The sequence below is a fragment of the Nanorana parkeri genome, unplaced genomic scaffold, assembly GCF_000935625.1.
Source record: "Nanorana parkeri isolate BGI_ZX_2015 unplaced genomic scaffold, ASM93562v1 scaffold751, whole genome shotgun sequence".
Taxonomy (NCBI): Eukaryota; Metazoa; Chordata; class Amphibia; order Anura; family Dicroglossidae; genus Nanorana; species Nanorana parkeri.
Window position 1 is genome coordinate 527,689 of NW_017307019.1, and position 18,347 is coordinate 546,035.

General features: G+C 39.6%; 1 protein-coding gene across 1 annotated transcript in view; it reads left to right on the top strand.

Annotated features, from left to right (window-relative positions):
• LOC108793484 (PWWP domain-containing protein MUM1) overlaps positions 1-16,500 on the top strand; it is a 17,454-nt gene extending 954 nt beyond the window's left edge. The window contains exons 3-13 of the mRNA XM_018564442.1: positions 2,252-2,959; positions 3,904-3,975; positions 7,855-7,977; positions 8,382-8,452; positions 8,550-8,635; positions 9,796-9,856; positions 11,295-11,370; positions 12,721-12,768; positions 13,431-13,858; positions 16,231-16,319; positions 16,408-16,500. Coding sequence (XP_018419944.1) covers positions 2,252-2,959; positions 3,904-3,975; positions 7,855-7,977; positions 8,382-8,452; positions 8,550-8,635; positions 9,796-9,856; positions 11,295-11,370; positions 12,721-12,768; positions 13,431-13,858; positions 16,231-16,319; positions 16,408-16,474 — 1,829 coding nt within the window. The 3' untranslated portion in view covers positions 16,475-16,500. The remainder of the gene's footprint in view (positions 1-2,251; positions 2,960-3,903; positions 3,976-7,854; positions 7,978-8,381; positions 8,453-8,549; positions 8,636-9,795; positions 9,857-11,294; positions 11,371-12,720; positions 12,769-13,430; positions 13,859-16,230; positions 16,320-16,407) is intronic.
• The last annotated feature ends 1,847 nt before the right edge of the window (positions 16,501-18,347 follow it).

The following is an 18,347-nucleotide window of genomic DNA, read 5'->3' on the forward strand; positions in this document are numbered from 1 at the left end:
TTGGCTTTTTATTCTTTTTTTTTGTTTTTTTTTTTTTTTTTTTTTAAAGTGCATATAAAAGTTTTAGTTTTTGCTTTTTTGGCAGGAGAGAGCGAAAGATAGACCTTTTTTGTCAAGTTTTTATTGCTAGGATATCTATTTGATAAATTCACCCTTCTGTTTGTCATGGAGATGGAAAGTGGGGGTGCAATGGTGGCAATCTCAAATTGCGATGCCATCAGAATGTGATGTAACACCTCTCAGCCTCACCTCACCCTGCCCAGAAAGGTTTCAGTCAGCAAGACAATAATCTACATATCAGGAGCAGCCTGAGCATGATAATCACTGGGGCGGTTAACCTGTTGCACACGGAAACTGTATCTGCCACCACGTGTTACATGAAAACATGTACTGGTCACATCATCTGCTGTAGTAATTCTGACCTTTAAGAAAGTCTGTGACATCATTGCTATGCCAGACAGGAAGGTAACCGAGTTTAAGATATGGTGGCTTTCTTCAAAGAGGCAGGGATTCTTTAAATTTTGATAGACAATTTAGATATTTAGCTTAATTTTTTTAATAAAAGGAAAAACTGCAAAAAATAAGACAATAACCCAAAGTAAAATAAATGAGATTAAAAGTTATGAATACTTCGCCTGACCTTTGGTTTTGGCCAAACTGATGCATGGTAAATCTGATGATGTAAGGTCATCTCAGGCTCTTATGAATGACCGTTAGCAAGTCTAACAATCTAAGACATAACCAATTAAAGGGTCTGAGTTTTATGATATTTCAGCATACACTTCCTCAAGGCCAGATTTTATAATTGCCTCAATACTTAAAGATGACAATTACAGTCCGACAGCCAACATCACAGAATCACGATTTGATAGAAACTAAACCTTACATAACCTGGACACACATCACCTAGATAATGCGACCCTTGGTACCCAGGTTACTTCCCCCCTCCCACCCCCCCTTATACATTTGGGTAGATACTTAATATGAATGTACTGTTGTTATATCAGGATTTATGAAATGGAAATAGATTTTGGTTCTGGCAGTTAAGGGAAAAAAAACAGACCAAGATGGGTATTGCTTTAAACTATTTCTAGAATGTTTTAACAACTATTTTACAATAGATATTAGCAGGCTTTGGCTCTGGTAGATGTCTTCTAATAAAGCCCCGATGTAAAACTGCTATATCAGAAGTCTTTTGAGGCTTTGCAGACCCTGGCTAAGTACTGTTTATTTAACTTGATCTGCTCAAGCTCGTTGTTTTAGTGTGGGGGTGTTCAATCTGGTCTGTGCTTACACCGAAGTTGCCATCTCTTTCTGCAGCATAGACATCAGGTATATGTTTTATTGCAGACTTGCTAATTTTGGAGGATGGTACTATGTGCAGCACCATTTCCCTCTTCTCCCCACTCACTTTGGGGTCATTAGACGTCATTAACGCCACAGAGAGGAAATCCAAAATTTCAGAGTTGATACCAGAGCAAGAGCTAATGGGAAGATCCTCAAATGGGAACACCTATTCCTATGACAACTCTGTAAGACGGTAATTCTGTTGACTTAGGAGAGATTTCCTCTAATTTCCTGTTGTGCTTACAGTTACGGAAAGAATGGGAAATCACCTCAGCAAGACGGACAGCAAAAAAAACAAAAAACTAGATAGATGTTTTAACCCTTGTCTATCCTAAAACTGAACCAAAAAAGTTATGGCCTTACATAAACTTTAAATACAAACAATGCGCCTGTTTAGAAATTAAACACCTTGGTTTATTTATGTGTTAAAATCTTTGTTGATAATTTAAATTACTTGCAGACCTCCCAGGCTCCATTTTAAAGTGGCACTAAAATTACATTTGTTCATTTTAGCATCACTTTAAATCCAAACCTAATATGAGCAGCTGATGTAGCTGTGGCCTGCCTCCCTTGCAGAGCTTTGAAATTGTTGCTTCAAAGATGCTTGGGAAGGGGGATTAACTAAAAGAATCCACCAATAAAATCAAATATACCACTTCATCAATCCTCAGGTACATCAAAATGTGTCAGATGCTGTGACGACATTTGCCCTTAATGTGTGAGGAGCAAACGGACAAACATGCAAACTTGAGTTGCTATTATTTTATTGTTACATTATTTAAGCACCTGATTTATTTTTTAGCATATATATCAAATGCAACCCAAATTTTTTAGGATAAATCTGCTAATATAATACTTACCTATGCTATGTGTTTCTAAGGACAAGTTTTTTGTTTTCCTGCAGACAGATCTAAAAATCTCAAAGTTTCTGTTGAGGAAGTAAGGTATCGAAGTGCACTTAGCACAGCAATGAACCTCCTAAAAGAGGTGTCTGCGACAGAAACCGAGCTCTCGCAAGATGACAGAAATGCAGCTACTTTTGGAACATCTGGAGAAGCAGTAAAACTTGAGCAGGAAAATGAATGTACACCTTCAACAACAAAGCTTCTACAGAAACACTCATCAGGCTCCACCATTGGAACAACACTAAAAAGGAGGAAAAGCTTAAGAACACATAAACAATCCATGTGTGTCAAGACATCAGATGAGCCCAAAGCTGAAAAACGTGCCCTGACCAAAGACGTAGGTCATAGAAAAAAAAGAAAAAGGGCAGAAGACACAAGCACCGAACAAGGTAGTTTTCCAGGTGAGAACAGCGGTAATACAGGGGAGCAAAAATCTGTAAAAGGAAGAATTAGAAGGGGCAGATCTAAGAGCCCTCTCTCATCACCAAAGGAGATACAGAATGTCATATCACCTAGTACAGATGAAGATAATACAAGGAACGGATATCGGCATCCCAAACGCCTTATGCAACAGTCTACAAAAAAGAACAAAGTACAGGTGGCCACCACTGTACAGAAAGTCATCGCTGATGCAGAAGAAAAAGATTCCCACAGGAAGGGCAAATACAACCAGCTCCCTTTGCCAGACTTCACCTTCACTGAGACAGGTAATGGTGTGCAAATTGAATGTGGCATCATTAACATAACCTGGACTGATTACTCTAGAACATTAGAATCTTGCTATAAAGGTATATATTAAACTTTGCTCTTTTTTCAGTGTCAAAAACAACCCCACATTTTAAGCGAAGATTAAAATAGTATTAACGTGACATTAAAGGATATTCCCCCACCCCCAATGTTAGTGTAGGGACTAACCTTAAATGATGCCTCTTAATCCGATCATCTTCTTTCCTGTAGTTTTCAGCAGTCCCTCCAGCGCTGGTGCGGGTCTCCGCTCCATCACTGACTCCTCTGTGCTAGCTGGCACTTCCTGTCCCACGGAGTCTGTGCGGGCGCACGCTGCTCCATAGACTTACCTTGTGTCTCTCCTCGTCTCCCGGCCGGAGATCTGAACTGCACACGCCCCCAACATCCTTTGCGGCCGCCCGAGAATCTTCAGATGTTCAGGCAGGAGCACGTGGCGAAGACACGGGTAAGTTTAAAGCTTTTTTGAAAAGCCTTTTTTTTTTTTTTTTTTTGCATATATCTACTGCTTGCTAGCAGTAGATATATGCAAAAAACACTGAGGGTTTATTAACCCATTCAAGGCTGGCTGTTCACTTTCAATACATTACATACATATTATGTATCAATACATTACATTCATGTATGTATCACTTTCAATACATTACATAAATAATACATTCTCTGCATTAAGGTAGAAAACGACCAGTACCTTCTTGTGCCCTCCCCCCCCCACACACACACTTCCCCTCACTGCCTCTGGTCCCCCAAAGCAATCCTCCATTCCCCGAACTTCCTGGCTTTCGGGGGCAGGATACTGAGGGCAGAGGAGCCATAGGCTCCTTCTGCCGTCAATCAACCTGTTGGGAGGAAAGGAGGGGGATGGCCTGCCACAGGTGTGTGTATGTATATGTATGTACGCACACAGCTACTGTGGGCACGGCTGTGAACGGGTACCTTCACAGCAGCCACTTAGATGATGGAGACACCCCGGCAGGAGGTAAAGCAATGCAAGGACCCACTAGAAAATGCAGAACTGAACATTATTAAAGAAAAACAAGTATTTATAAAAAGGTAAGCCTAGTTGTTAAGATTAAAAAAAAAACTGAAGCCTTCATATTTAACCGCTTGAAGACCAGGTGTTTAGACCCCCTTCCTGGCCAGGCCATTTTTCAGTGTTCAGCGCTGCAGTACTTTGACTGACGTTTATTCCATCATGTAACGCTGTACTGAAATGAATTTTATACCATTTTTGGGGGACAGATAGAGCTTTCTTATGGTGGTATTTAATCACCACTGGGGGGTTTATTTTTTACTATATTCAGGAGAAATTACTGAAAATTTTGAAAAAAAAAAGTTCTTTTTAAAATATTGTTATAAAACAACTAATATTACCCACTTTTTTGGTAAAATATAAAAGTCGGGGTCACGTCGGGTAAATAGACACAAAACATGTCAAGCTTAAAAATTGCGCGCACTCGCGCAACCGCAAAAAAACTAGCATACTCAAAATTGGCCATAGGCGACGCTTTAAAAGCTTTTACAGCTCATCAGTTTAGTGTTATCAGTGATTGATGGCCCTAAAATTATTGCTCTCATTCCGACGTGACATGTGCGGCGTAATGGGTGCAATCGTCGTTTTCGCAGGTATGCGTGTATGTAGGGGAGTGGACTTTGAAAAAAATTTAGTTTTTTGTAATTCTTATTTATGTGTAACTTGAAAAAATTTTGGGGGGAAACTTTACATTTTTTTTCCTATATTTTTTTTTTTTTTTCACTTTAATGCTATCACAGAGGGGGCTGAGAAACCCCTCTATTTGATAGCAAAATATGTGACCGGTCCTCTAGCGCGGCAGATGTGACAGGACGTGTATACACGCCCAGTTACATCCAAGAAGCTCCCGGCCGGCCGTGTATACACAACGGCTGGCCGGGAGGTGGTTAAGATTTAAAGATGATTGTATAGTTGTATTTGAACATTTTGTGGTCAGCTCAAGGCAGAACTCTAATAAACAATGTTTTGCCATTAGATTTGACTATCAAATTACAGTTGCAAAACACTAATGTAAATAATCTATCTGCCTTGTCTTTATGTTCTCTAAATGGTCATGGGACTGCATAGAAAAAATGGAGGTGTTGCTTTATGTTTTATATATAATTAATCAAGGTTATATATAATTAGGGCTCTTTAAAAAAAAAAAAAAGATTTAATTTTGAAAATATTTTAGTTAGAATGAATATGTCTGGAGGACCTTTGTCCCATTTGGGGCTTATATCTGTAAATGCAATAAAAGAAAGCGACCTGCACTCGGGTCTGATATGCAGCATTAAAAAAACATTATTGTTCTGGACCAATTTAACAGCCCCACTCGAATCCTGCTCTATTGCATTTCGCTATGATTAAGCCCATATTTGGGTGACATGCATCAGAGGGAGGTCCTAGGTGGTGCTGTGTCTTGTATTGATGCAGAACAATACACTTTTCTTCATGCTGGATATTAGAGTGCAGCAGGCTTTCTTTTACTGCATGGACTTTACTTCAGGAGCTGGAACAAACTCTTGTTCATTGCAAGCACCTTTGAGCAAATCAATTCGTTTTTGGCATTCGGATGAATCCGAATGTTCGTTAATTTTGGATTAGTTAAATGATCATTACGAACGAAAGTTTGTTGCAGAAATGTGACATTTAGGCTGGGTTCACATCTGGGCATACGGAATATGCGCGTGTGTCGCGCGTTTTTACCGCGATTTGCGGTAAAAGAAACGCACGTTTCCGAGGGATATCCGGCTGTATCCTAATGGATACGCGCGGCAAATACGCCCCAAAGAAGCTCCTGTACTTCTTTGGGCGTAGGGCGTTTTACAGCGCGTTCCTACGTGCTGTAAAACGCCCAGGTGGGAACCATGTCCATAGACAATTATTGGTTTTCACATGTTGAGCGTTTTACAGCGCGTAGGAACGTGCTGTAAAACGCCCAGGTGTGAACCAGGCCTAAATGTTTACTTTGTTTTGGCAGTCCACAGAAACAATAAAAAAACAGACCTGTTTCCTACCAGACAGGTCTGGTAGGAATCTTAGGGCAGACCCCCAGGTGTTTAAAAAAAAAAGTGTGTTTGACAATTACCTTTTCATTACAAAAAAAACACCTGCTGCTGCCTGCCAGATACAATGTTTACATCAGGCAGTGGACAAAAATAAACAAAGCCTGCTATTGGCTTTTTTAAATTGAAATAGCCAATAACAGGCTGGCTAATGCACCCGTCCACTGCCTGATGTCAATCACAGAGGAGAACTTTCTCGGGTCTGCTTCTCTGCAGGAGCAATAGCCATTCTGCTATTGGCTATTTTAAATTGCAATAGCCAATAGCAGGCTGTCTATTGGTCTGCCCACTGCCTTTTGTAAATCAGCAGGTCTGCTCATCCCCACATTTTTGTTTTCTATTTTCCTTTTTTTGGGGTTGGTGTCCACCTTAAAATTCCCACCAGACCTAAAGGATTTGGTATAAATTGCCAGCGGAACCACGCGCTTTTTTTTTTGGTGGTTTTTTTTTTTATTTCGGGTTTGTTTTTTTTCTATATAATTTCTGTGGACTGTTTAACACTTTAGTGTATTCTGTGACAGCTGTCAGATTCTTTGTCAGCAAAGAAGCAGAAGCTGTTACAGAATATCACATAGCTCACAGCTTCTTTCCTTTTTTTTGCATTTCGTAACAATATTCTGTTACTTTTTCATTCAGAATGCAGGTCCAGAATGTCAACAAAGAGAGAAGCCTGAGAGCTGTAAATGACAAATCTCCCGCTTCTGTGTTTCGTTCCAAATGAAATTCGGATGTGTCCAAATTTTGTTATCAAACTTTCGGATATGTTCGGATTAGTTATTTCTGTCATTTCGGAAATTCGGATGCATCCAAATGTAAAAATTTACAAAAATTCATACAAATTTTTCCATTGTGGAACAAAACGAATCGCTCATGACTAACTGTAATAGTCTATATAAAGCTTCTTGAATCGATCATCTTTATGCCACCTATCAATATTCTGACCTGTCCAGGAGGGGTGTGTAATTGCTGACAGTCATCATCCAAATGCTGATCTCACTGGTGACATGGGTAGGGCTTTCCGGTTACCACTTTTTCAAGACCAAGTACACGTACTGTCCCTCACGTACTTGCCGATACCAATTACCGATACTTCTTTTTAAAGGGACACGTGATTTTAGGGCACTTTCTTGCAGAGCATGCTCATAATATTTCCCACATTCAATCTAATGTCTGTCATTGCTTCATATCAGCAATACTTTGTGGAACTTCAAGTTCAATTCGGGGAAGTGGGACAGATTGGAAGAAGCAGGGGAGAATTGTTGCTCCTATTATTCTCCCCTGCTAACTTGAATAGGTTAAATCAAATGATCCATAGTATACAAGAGAAAATTGTTGATAGTTGGGCACATACGTTATATCACATGATCTGATAAGATAGTCCTATATTCTAATCGTGTCAGTGTGGCCAAATACCAGCTAAACAAACGTACCATTGTGCACAATTAATTGCAATTTCTATTGTTTGCAAGTCATGGGTGTAAAGTCTGTGGCCTGGCCTCCCCTTCCCTTTTTCTTACTCGATTACTTTTGTTCGTTGACCTGACACCTGGCTTTGTAGAGGATTGATGAGAACATGCTCATATGTAGGATATTGCTGTTTTATGGGAAACTGTAAGTCTAATTATCACTTTGTCATAGACACCAAAAAAGAGTGAAGATTCCTCATTATCTCCCTCATTTTTTTTTTACCATCAAAATTATGTATATTAGTTGTCTTTGTTTGGAAATGCAAATGTTCTGCTGATTTTAAAGTGTGTGTGTTTTTTGTTTTTTTTAGATGCATTATCTTCAGATTTGTCTATGGAATTTAGTTCTCCAGAATCCAGTACTGTGCGAGAAGCGTGGCCAAATGATGATACAGAAGAAGATATTCAACTTCCTGTCATTGAGCTCACAAAAGGTACCATGAGCTATTGCTGAAATTCATTTATAAAACTAGAGAAAGTGAAATGGTGCTCATTACCTATAGAAAACTGTTAGGCTGCAGCTGTAATTTCCTTTAGAATAAGTTAAAAATAAACCAGCTGCTGTTGGGAATTTTTCTCTGGTACTTATTATAAAGCCTATTTAAGATCCATACATAGAATACATACTGCAAAAAATAAGCATCTACCAAATTGGCATTTTATACAAATAAACCCAGCCAATGAATCAGTCCATTTTGAAGGGTAACCTTGCAGTCTGTATACAAGGTATCCTCTGTTTTCTTTTTTTGCTTTCTTTTACAATGTTTTGGTTATTTTTTGCACTATTTATATTGTAAAAATAAAAAAAAGTTCCAGATGTCTTGACATTTTATTCCAGAACCAGTCTCCTTTGAGCGTGGGGCATTTGTCTGGTGTAAATTTAAGCGATACCCCTACTGGCCATCATTGGTAAGGCTTTTCAGTGTAATGTGTCCCAATTATGTTTTTAGATTTGACAATGTCAAATTCTGTTACAGACAAATTACAATTATTTTATCTATGACAGGTCAAATTTGTACGAAACAAAGAAAAGCAGGCTACAATAATATTTGTGGAGGAGTGCCTCTCTGATCCTAACTCTCAAATAAAGAGGTAAAGATAGATGCCTTGTGAAAGCTGTAATGCAAGACAAAGCTGGCTATTGTTTTTACTGGTGAAAAGTGGACCTCTCAGTAAATTTTCATGTCTGCCTGAAGAAATTCCTGATATCACAATATTCAGCAGCAGTAAACTCTTTCAAAAAATCTTTCAAAAGCAGCCCTTGACAAGTGACTTTGCTTAGGCTAAGGTATTTTTGAAATTATTAGCAGCAGCAAGTCTCTCAAAAAGTTGGGACAGGGCAACAAAAAGCTAGCAAATTATTGGGAATAAAATATGGGTTTATGAGATTCTTAAATTTCTGAAAAACAGCTGATGCCCAAAACACGCAAATTCCTTTTTGTTTTATAGTTTCTCTTCCTTTTTTATTTTTGGTTACTAATACACTTCACAACCATACAGCGTATTTTTTTTAAGGTTGGTGGAAAAAGTCGGTTTCGGCCTGTCAAATTTTTTTATTTTTGGTTTGGATCTAAAAATTCAATTTCAGTGCATCCCTAGTTTTTGATATTTGTGTATTAGTTTTCTTTATGCCTTTTACTTTTATGTGATTATTTTCCTATAGTAGGAGCCCTGTGTTGTTCCATTTTTCTATTTTAATAGTATGTCTGTCTTTTTTTCTTTTGTAGATTCACATTTTCTTTTTTACTCCTAATATTCACTCCTTTTCTGCAGGGCTCCCCAAATGGCACTTTACTTTATGCACAGCAGAGGAGCACTTTAGTTAATATCCCCCTGATGAAGCCACATGTGTAAGTGGCGAAAAATGTTTGGGGAAGACACTGAGCACTTTATCTATTGGTGGGGAGCGCTGTAGAAAGGAGCAAATATTAGGAGTGAAAGAAAGGAAATACTATTAAGATGGAAAAATTGAATAACAGCACGGGGCTCCTACAATAGGAAAATAATCACATAAAAGTAAAGCCATAAAGAATACGAATACGCAAATATCCAAAAACATTCAAAGCAATTTATTGGATATAAAAGGGTCTTAGAAAAGGACGCTTGGATGTGGGTAAAAACGCTGGATGAGCACCACTAATTGGAGTGAAGTTTAGGCTCCCACATAATTGTACATGGAGGAACTGGGATTGTATAAATAGCAATGGGTGTAAATTGAATAACCTCTTCTTCTTCTTTTTTTTCCCTTCTAGTTACAAAGTATCACTTCGCACATTAAAGCATTATGACTGTCCAGAGAAGCAGGAACTTTTGGTAAGTTGGCGAAAGGCTAGTGCATCAAAGAATGGCATATTTCTGCTGGCAGTAGATTAACATTTATACTTAAAGGAGAACTATGGGGTCAGGGCTTTTCCCCATAGTTCTCCTAAGGGTAACGGGAGGACACAAACTAGCGTCCTCTCGTCACCCAAAGCTCCGTATACCGCGAGCTACAGCTCGTGGTATACTAAGACGCCACAGCCAACATTACTGTCTGGATCCACCCAGCTGTGTGAGTGACAGCTGGCTCTGCCTATCTAGAGGCAGAGCCAGCTGTACCCTCCCCTGTCCGTTCCGCCAGTCAGCCCTGGAGGTTAGGACAGGGGATGGGGGGAATCCCTGCAGGGAGGCTTGAGTGACAGTCATGGCTCTCTGCGGGGACAAGATCGAGAAGTGAGGAAGCGACAGTATGTGTTCGCTCACTTCCCGATCTATTGAGCTGACCTGTGACCGTTTAATTGTCACAGGTCGGCTAGAACTATGAGGCTGAGTGATTTTCACTCGCCTCATAGTTCTCCTTTTTAAATTAATGTTGCATACAATCACATCTAAGGGTCATTTACACTTTTAAATAGACAAAAAGCACGAATTTACATTGACAACATTTAGGAATGGCTTTGAAAATGTAGACTTAATGGCCAAACCTGGGCTGTTGTTCAATTTACCCACGCCACACACACACGCATACACACCCCTTACTCTCATTCCTGCCGACTTCCTCCTCTCCATGTGAATGATCCCCCGATTCAGTTTGCTTCTTGGCTGATTGTAGCTTTCTGATGTAATCAGGTACAGTTCAAGATGAGCAGTCCTGCATTGTACGGGATAACCGCAAAGGCCTGCCCACATTCCGGAGCAGAGGACAGTAGAGGAGAGTGCCAGCCACATGATAATTTAACTCCGGATGGAGGGAGGTAAGTAGTAAGTACAGTTAGTTACGTTATTCCTCGCTCCCCAGCAGCTGCCACTCTCCTTCACTGTCCTCTGCTCCGCAATGTGGTAGGGGATACATTTAAACATAATAGTCTAGAGTTGGGCTATAACATGGGTTGTTTGGGTGTTTTAAACTGCTGCATTTTGGAGATTTCTACTTGATCTTGCAGCATACACCACTAGCCTCTTGGATCCAAGACTGCAAACACTGCTTAGTTGCAGACAGAAAGATATTCAGTCAAAAAATAATTTATTTTTTTTAAATTGAAAACATGGACTTTGCCTTTTAACCATCTCCAATATTACAACTAGAGTCCAACAGTGTGCACCTTCTATAACGCGATTCTTCTATCACTGCCACCAGATTTAGACCCACATCTGTTTTGGTGTGGAACAGTACTACTAAGCAGTATCCCTGGCTCCTCCCAATTCTGATATTTGGCTGTATTTGTTTCTGTTTTTGAGAACATTTGGTTTTATATTTATTTTATTCTTTAAGGACATTGCTCGTAAAGATTATGGGACGTCTGTTAATTGGTGTGATGCTGTAATATGTGACTACAGAATTCGACTGGGTGAGCTCACTTGCTGTTCCTTACATTTTATTCTGTAAGACGGATCTATACCCATGTTTGATCAGGAATTTAATAGTTTCAATGAGCCAGGTTAACTGGTCAAGTAGTGGTGGGGGAGTCAGAAAGAAGCAAAAAGTCCTCCACGAAAATACAAGTCCGTTTACATTACAGTTAGTTTAGGATTTCTTTCCCAACTGCCAGTGTTCTTGTAGAAATGATTCAGGCGGCTCTAGAGCCCAATCACTTCTACATGCTAAGGGTAGTTATTAGCCACTTTGTGAGAGCTTTAGATTACTAATCCCTTTTAATGTGGTAGCTGCTGTAGTTTTCATTTTTCAGTCTTTGGTTTCTTTTTCACCTAGTTATCTAGCCAGTAACACACTTCCTGCCTAGGGCGGCTCCAGTCTATGGAAGAGCAATGGAGCCACCCTTGGACAGAAGCATTGTCAACCTGTGGAGAGTGTGATGTTAGATGGAATAGCAGATTTACAGTAGATGGACTTGACTAACAAAATAAAGACCTTACTCCAGTTAAAAAAAAAAAAAAAAAATGATCATTGTAGACACTCCTGATAGTGTTAAAGGGTTTCTCTCAACTCTTACTGCCATTTTTGCTGGACAGCTTGGTCTGTTAAAGGAAGTTAAAAATAACAGACATGGCTGGATCATGGGGTTAAAATAAAGGGAGAAAAAATGAATGCAGCCACCGCATCTAAGAATTGGTAAGCTGCACTATACTACATTTCCTTGCCTAAAAGGGGAAGTCCCTCACTTTGGGAGATTTCCTCTAACATTCTGTAGCGTCTCTGGGACAGTAGGTAAAGGGAAATGTCCTCATTGCTGCACAAACGGTAAGAAATAAACTCACTGGGGCAGTGGTGTGCGACAGTCTCCTTATTGGAAGCTGTTTAAATAGAGAATTTATATTCGGAACAACTACAGTCATTATGGATAATGCTTCTGAATCACAAACCAGTTTCCACTGGTTTGTGACAGGGCCAGATGATTGTGGCAGTCTTTTCTGCATACATGATTTTAAAGTGTAAACGGGGTGCCAAATGTATCCGGGGTGCAAATGTATTTTTGTCGTGCAAAATACAATGGTCTGGATGGAGAAAGAAAAATGTCTATTTACAGTAGATTCTGTTATGATGCTTTCTCTTTTATCCTGACTCTGAGATTCTTTGTCCCATCTATTCAGACCATGTAATACACCTTGTACTTTTCTTTGCCCATCCTAAGTTACTGAGATATAATGTTTCCTTATGTTTCTTTATCCATATTATCTGTTACTACCATAACTTTGTAATATGCTGCTTTTTCCTCACTTTGGTTGTGGTTCATTTTCAGGTTGTTCATTTTCTGGTTCTTTTTTTGAATACTGCACCTCCGCAATCAGTAAGTAGCTTCCAGTGTGCTGATTTATATAAATAATACATGAAAGACCTAGGCATATGAGGAGGAGAATCTGTAGATTCATGCAGCAGAAATCACAGGTGGCTCCAGAGAGCTGCAGCCATTCAACCTGTACAAAGCAATGACAGGCTGACAGGGGTCGCAGCTGTCCGCCCATGTTCGGAGGTAATTGTACATGGAGAGATTACCTCCAGTTGGAAACAGAGGATTACCCCTGGACGCAAACAGCCGGCATCTGTCTCTAATCGCAAGTAATTGCTGCATGTGGGATTGGCTCCAAACACGGGTGTGTAGCTGCTGTCAGCCCGTCGTTGCTTTGTACAGTCCGTCGTTGCTTTCTACAGGCTATATGGCCACAGCTGACCAGAGACTCCTGTGATTCCTGCTGCAAGAATCTGCCTTTAGATATAAACACCATGGAGGGAACTTATCAAAACCGGAGCAGTTGCACATGGCAACCAATCATCTTCTCTCTCCAGTTTGTTCAGTTAAGATTTGAAAATGAAAGATAGAAACTGATTGGTTGTCATGTACAACTGCTCCAGATTTTGTCCACTCCAGTTTTCATAAATTCTCCTCATTGAGTAAATGAAGCCTTAAAAAGTGTCAATGAGTTTTGAAAATATGACTGTACTCTGTTGCAGGCTACCCAGTACGAAAGGAGTATTGTAAAACAAAATTGAATTTCCCCTCAATATGTCCAGAAATACGTGACTCTGTGCCAGACATCACACACAGTGATTGCCCTGTGGAAAAGAAAATTCTACCAGACCGGGCGCGGGCAGCCAGAGACAAAGCAAATGAGAAACTGGTAGAGTGCATCGTGAGGAATAAGCAGGCAGAACGTCACTTGATGAGCATCGTTACAGGAAAGAAAAAATCCCATTGGTTAGAGAGGTTCCAGTCATTAAACCAAGAAATGGAGTGTCTGGAGACCTATATTGAAGATGAAACACAGGCTGAACAAGTGACGGGCTATCTGCAGACGCTTTGTCAAAGTATGAGCAGACGGTCGAAAAAGCTTATGAATGGCGATCAAACTAAATTCATTCTTGAGGTGATGTTTCCAGAGGTAAAGTCTCAATTTCATTACATGGTTTTACATTGTTTTATAGTGTTCTAGAATTTTATAGTGGTGATTTTAGAAGCCAATTGAGGAACGTTCCATTTCCTCCATGAAGAACATGAAAATCACTACATTTAATGAACCATCTACCCATCTATGACTAGTCTAAAGTTATGTAGCTGGCCTGGTGTAAACTAATAGGTGGCAGTCAGCATAAGTGTCTTGCACCTGAAACTGTAAGAAGCCCCTTAGGGTCTATTTTCATTTCATGTAGTTTTAATATGCCATTTGTAGTTTATTTTAAAGTCAAACTTCAGGCATAACATTTTATAAAAATTTAAATCGGCTAGTGTAAGTAACTAAATTTGAACGTTTCAGCCAGCTGCATTTACATAAGAGGGAGAACACTGTTTATGTGATGCTAATTGCTTTACAATGAATAATACATTTTACATGCAGTACCATTCATCCGTATGGAAAATAAACTTACAGGAAAGCTGTATGAAATCAACAGCAAATGCCTGAATGACCACTGTAATGTTAATGCCAACCTCTCCATGCAATTTAAAGTGGGCCTTTACCCCCTTTCACTAAAAATCACCTCAGCTTGCAGCTTTGCATGCTGATATGTAGGGCTGCAACAACTAATCGATTTTAAATTGATTATAATCGATAATGAGAATAGTCAACGATTCTCCTCGATTAGTTGATTTTCGATTAGTTGCTGCTGCCGCCACTCTCCTCCTCCCTGCTAGTGCTGGCTGCAGCGATCTGTGTCCCTTTTAATCCCCACTGCACTCCTCGCCTGTATTGGCAGAGGCAGTGGGGACAAACCACTGCAGCCGGCACCAGCGGGGAGAAGAGACTGCGATGACTTCTGCATTCCCCCACCGCCCCGTTCCTCCTCTGCCAGTGTTCTATCAATCCCTGATGGAACACCGGCGTCAAGTCTCCCATCAACAGCTGGAAACCATAGCCAGCCTGCTATTGGACATTTTTAAATTGCAATAGCAGGCTGGCTTTTGTACCCGCCTGCTGTCAATCAGCAGAGGAGGACCTGAAGGAGAACTTTCTTATCTTACCGTTTTTTTGGGGGGGGGGTTTGTTTTTTTTTTCCGCGATGTCTGTTCCACACATTTTAACTCTTAGTTTTTATAGTTTATCTTATGTTATAAAAAATGTTAAGAACAGATAACTCTTTATTTTGGTAATGCATTTGGATGCATATGTTATTTCCTTGTTTTATTGGGAATTAATAGTTTGAAAGAAATTTCCTTTTCCCTTTCATTTTTCCCAATACAGCATTTATGTAATTTGCCCATCCCCACATATTTACCCCAAAATATAATCAAAAGTCTGCTAATTAGATATCACATTAGTGCAACTTTTATGTAACTTAATGTAAAGGTAAAAGTAAACATATGCTTGTTACTTTAGGAAAGCTGTATCCCCCTTATGACACATGCAGGGGGAAAAACAGTTGGAGTCAATTGTTAGCATAACAGTAAGTCAATAAGTTGACAAGGGCACAAGTTAGCACAATGGCAAATTTCACATGTTTATGATCACTAAAAATATGAATGACATTGTGCTCCCTTATGTGACGCTTTAACACAGTGATGTACTGCTGTCAGGTCTTTAACAGCTTAGACAGATCTTTAACAGCTCTTCGAAGGCTGCATACTGACAGGAAGTGCCGCCGCTACTTACCCGATATAAACACCTATGCAAAGACATCAAAAGCCCAGGAACTAATTGTTTCTGCTCCTAAACTTCGTGCTGGATTGCGGCCATCAGTGTGCAGTTTCAGCCTACACCCCTTCCAGGAACCGCTGGTTCCCAGTGCCGTTTTGAAACTTTGGAACAAATAGCCACTCTCACAGCACCGGTTCAAAATGCCATTGGGGACGTAAGTAGCCTAAATAATTGCTCCCCCCGCCTACTTGAGTGCATCCCACTAAGACAAATGCCCTCAGCTCCAATCTAGCGATTTTTCACAGTGCGGCCCAGCTTGAGTCTGCACAGCCTTTCTCTGGAAAACAGCCACTTCATGCTGCTCATGTGCACTGTGCAACGTTTATGCCTATAGACCCTTACTCGCGGTAGCCTTCAATGGTTGTTTAAAGTATGGCTTTGCCATAGGAGAGAATGGTAAGTGTTACTCTTAGATGGATGCACTTGGGGAGGTGAGATAATTTGTACAATGGTACACTTTAACATAGTGCAAAAGACTTTCCATTGTTTTAGCCATTTAGTACAGACAGAAATTGACAGCATTATTTGAATCCTTAGCTATAAACTGTTAGCTTATGCAAATACATCACTGATTAAATTTATTTACATGAATATTTCATTGTTTTTTTGTTTTTCTTCTGCAGGCTGTAATTTTTGCTATATCTGCTACAGAAAACTTAAGTTATGAAAAAGCAGAGAAGAAATATTTAAAGGGACCTTTGCTCACTAAAAGGTAACAAAAACATCCACAAACATAATTGTGTTATACAAATATGCATCATTACTAAATTCTAATGTTCTACAACTTTTGTTTTGCCCAGAGAAAGAAAACTGTTTGAGCAGCAGATTTTGGATCAGAAGCGGATCAAACCTGAGGAAAATCTATAGACTTAAAGAGAATTGCATTGATGTGAATTTGACACTACCAAATATAATCGGTCATTGGGAATATGTTGGAACCCTAACTCTTTATGTACCAGTTTCCACATTCTTAAATCGACTAATCAGTGTTCCTTATTATTGTCCTAAGTAAGAGCCACCTGCAAACGGCAGTAATAAGCGCTCTATATTGTGATCCTATATGCTGTACAATAGAGTTTTTTTATTATTGAGCTCTTGCTGCCACGTATTCCACAGTGAGTGCAAAATAGCTCTAAATGCTTGTATTTGAAGCCGGTCTTCTCTGCTGTGCTTGGGTTGTCTAAGCATCTGTGTTTTAACAATGGAGATGGACCAAACCTTAAATTACTCCAACCAATGAGGGACCTGGTGGTTTGTTTTTGTTTTTTTTAATGTCCTGAAGTTGGAATCGACAGCTAAAATCTCGTTTGTTGCTCTGAGCAACACCTTGTTTTCTACACAGTTGTTTTTCAACCCAATGTGCAGCCTGTCTGTGGTGGCTGTTCTGCTGTTTATCACATGGATGTTTATTTTCTTCAGTGATTCTAACTGATAATCAGTTAGCTTTTTTTATTATGGACGAAAAATGTTTGACTATATTTTTTTTTACTTTTTCATTATTTAGCATACCTCAAAGTAACTAACCAACAGTTGGTTTTCCTTATTAGCAAGGAGCCATGAGGAAATACATGCCAATTTTTCCCCATAGAACATTAACCAACAAGAGATAATCACAAATTGTTTAGCAGAGACTGCACTGAATTAATAAACATCTTATTGCTACTATTGCAGACTTATTTATGCCAACGTATTATTACTGGTTGCTAAATAAATGTTTACATGTATCCCTTTCTTTACTATACGCATTGGGTCTTATTCAGTAAGGCAGGGTAATGTGCAGTAACCCATATTAAGCAAACATAAGAAAAACCCAGAATCAAAAGAAATCCAAAATGTATGCACCACAACGGAGATTGTTTTCATATTGCTTCAGCATACATTTCATAAAAATCTTGAAGTCAGATATAGGGCAGCCTGATTGGGACTCAGCAGGGTTTGCAGCAGATTTAGGTTCCACCCTGTTCTGGGTCTTTATGGACACAATTTAGAAGCAAACCTATACATGCATACAAATATTTATGTTCAATATAAAAGATTGTTTTAAAAAAAAATTATTCTTAAAATGATATGATCCATGACAGTCTGTCAGCCTCAGTTTAATTTCCAGTTGTTGATCTTTTTCTTGCTCTAAAAAGGTAAATCATTAGAATGTATAGGTGGCAAATTCAGTTTCATGTGATCATGTTTTCAATTCCCACAAATTTGCCAAGATTTTGTGCAGCATTAGGGTCTGTTTTACACATTTTTGTGGTAAAATGAAAACTCACTTCATGTGTTAAAAACTAGGGATGCGCCGATAACATTTTTTTCCAGACTGAGTACGAGCCCCGGTGCTTTTTCTCAAGTACTCACCGATACTAATTACCGATAACTTTTTGTTTGTTTTTTTTTTCCCCACCAAGTGTTGACTTTTTTTCTAAAACAATACAGCGCTGTACACAAGCACCGCACTTCACAGGAAGGTCGCCGGGACCCTTTTAGGGACCGCGGCAGCCTTCCTGTGAAGTGCAGCAACTTTACAGCGCTCAGAGACGTTTGTTGTAATTTCTGCCCCCCCATTCTAAGCAGAACTAGGGGCTAGATCTCTATGATTATGTAATTCCGCCCTTCAGTGTGCAGATGCACGTGCATTTGGCACCCACAATGTCACTTCCACTCTGATTTAGGTCTCGGGCTGACAGACACCAAAGGGGGGTAAGGTGGGAGTGGGATGGAGCTGCACAGATGGTTTCCTTTTTTT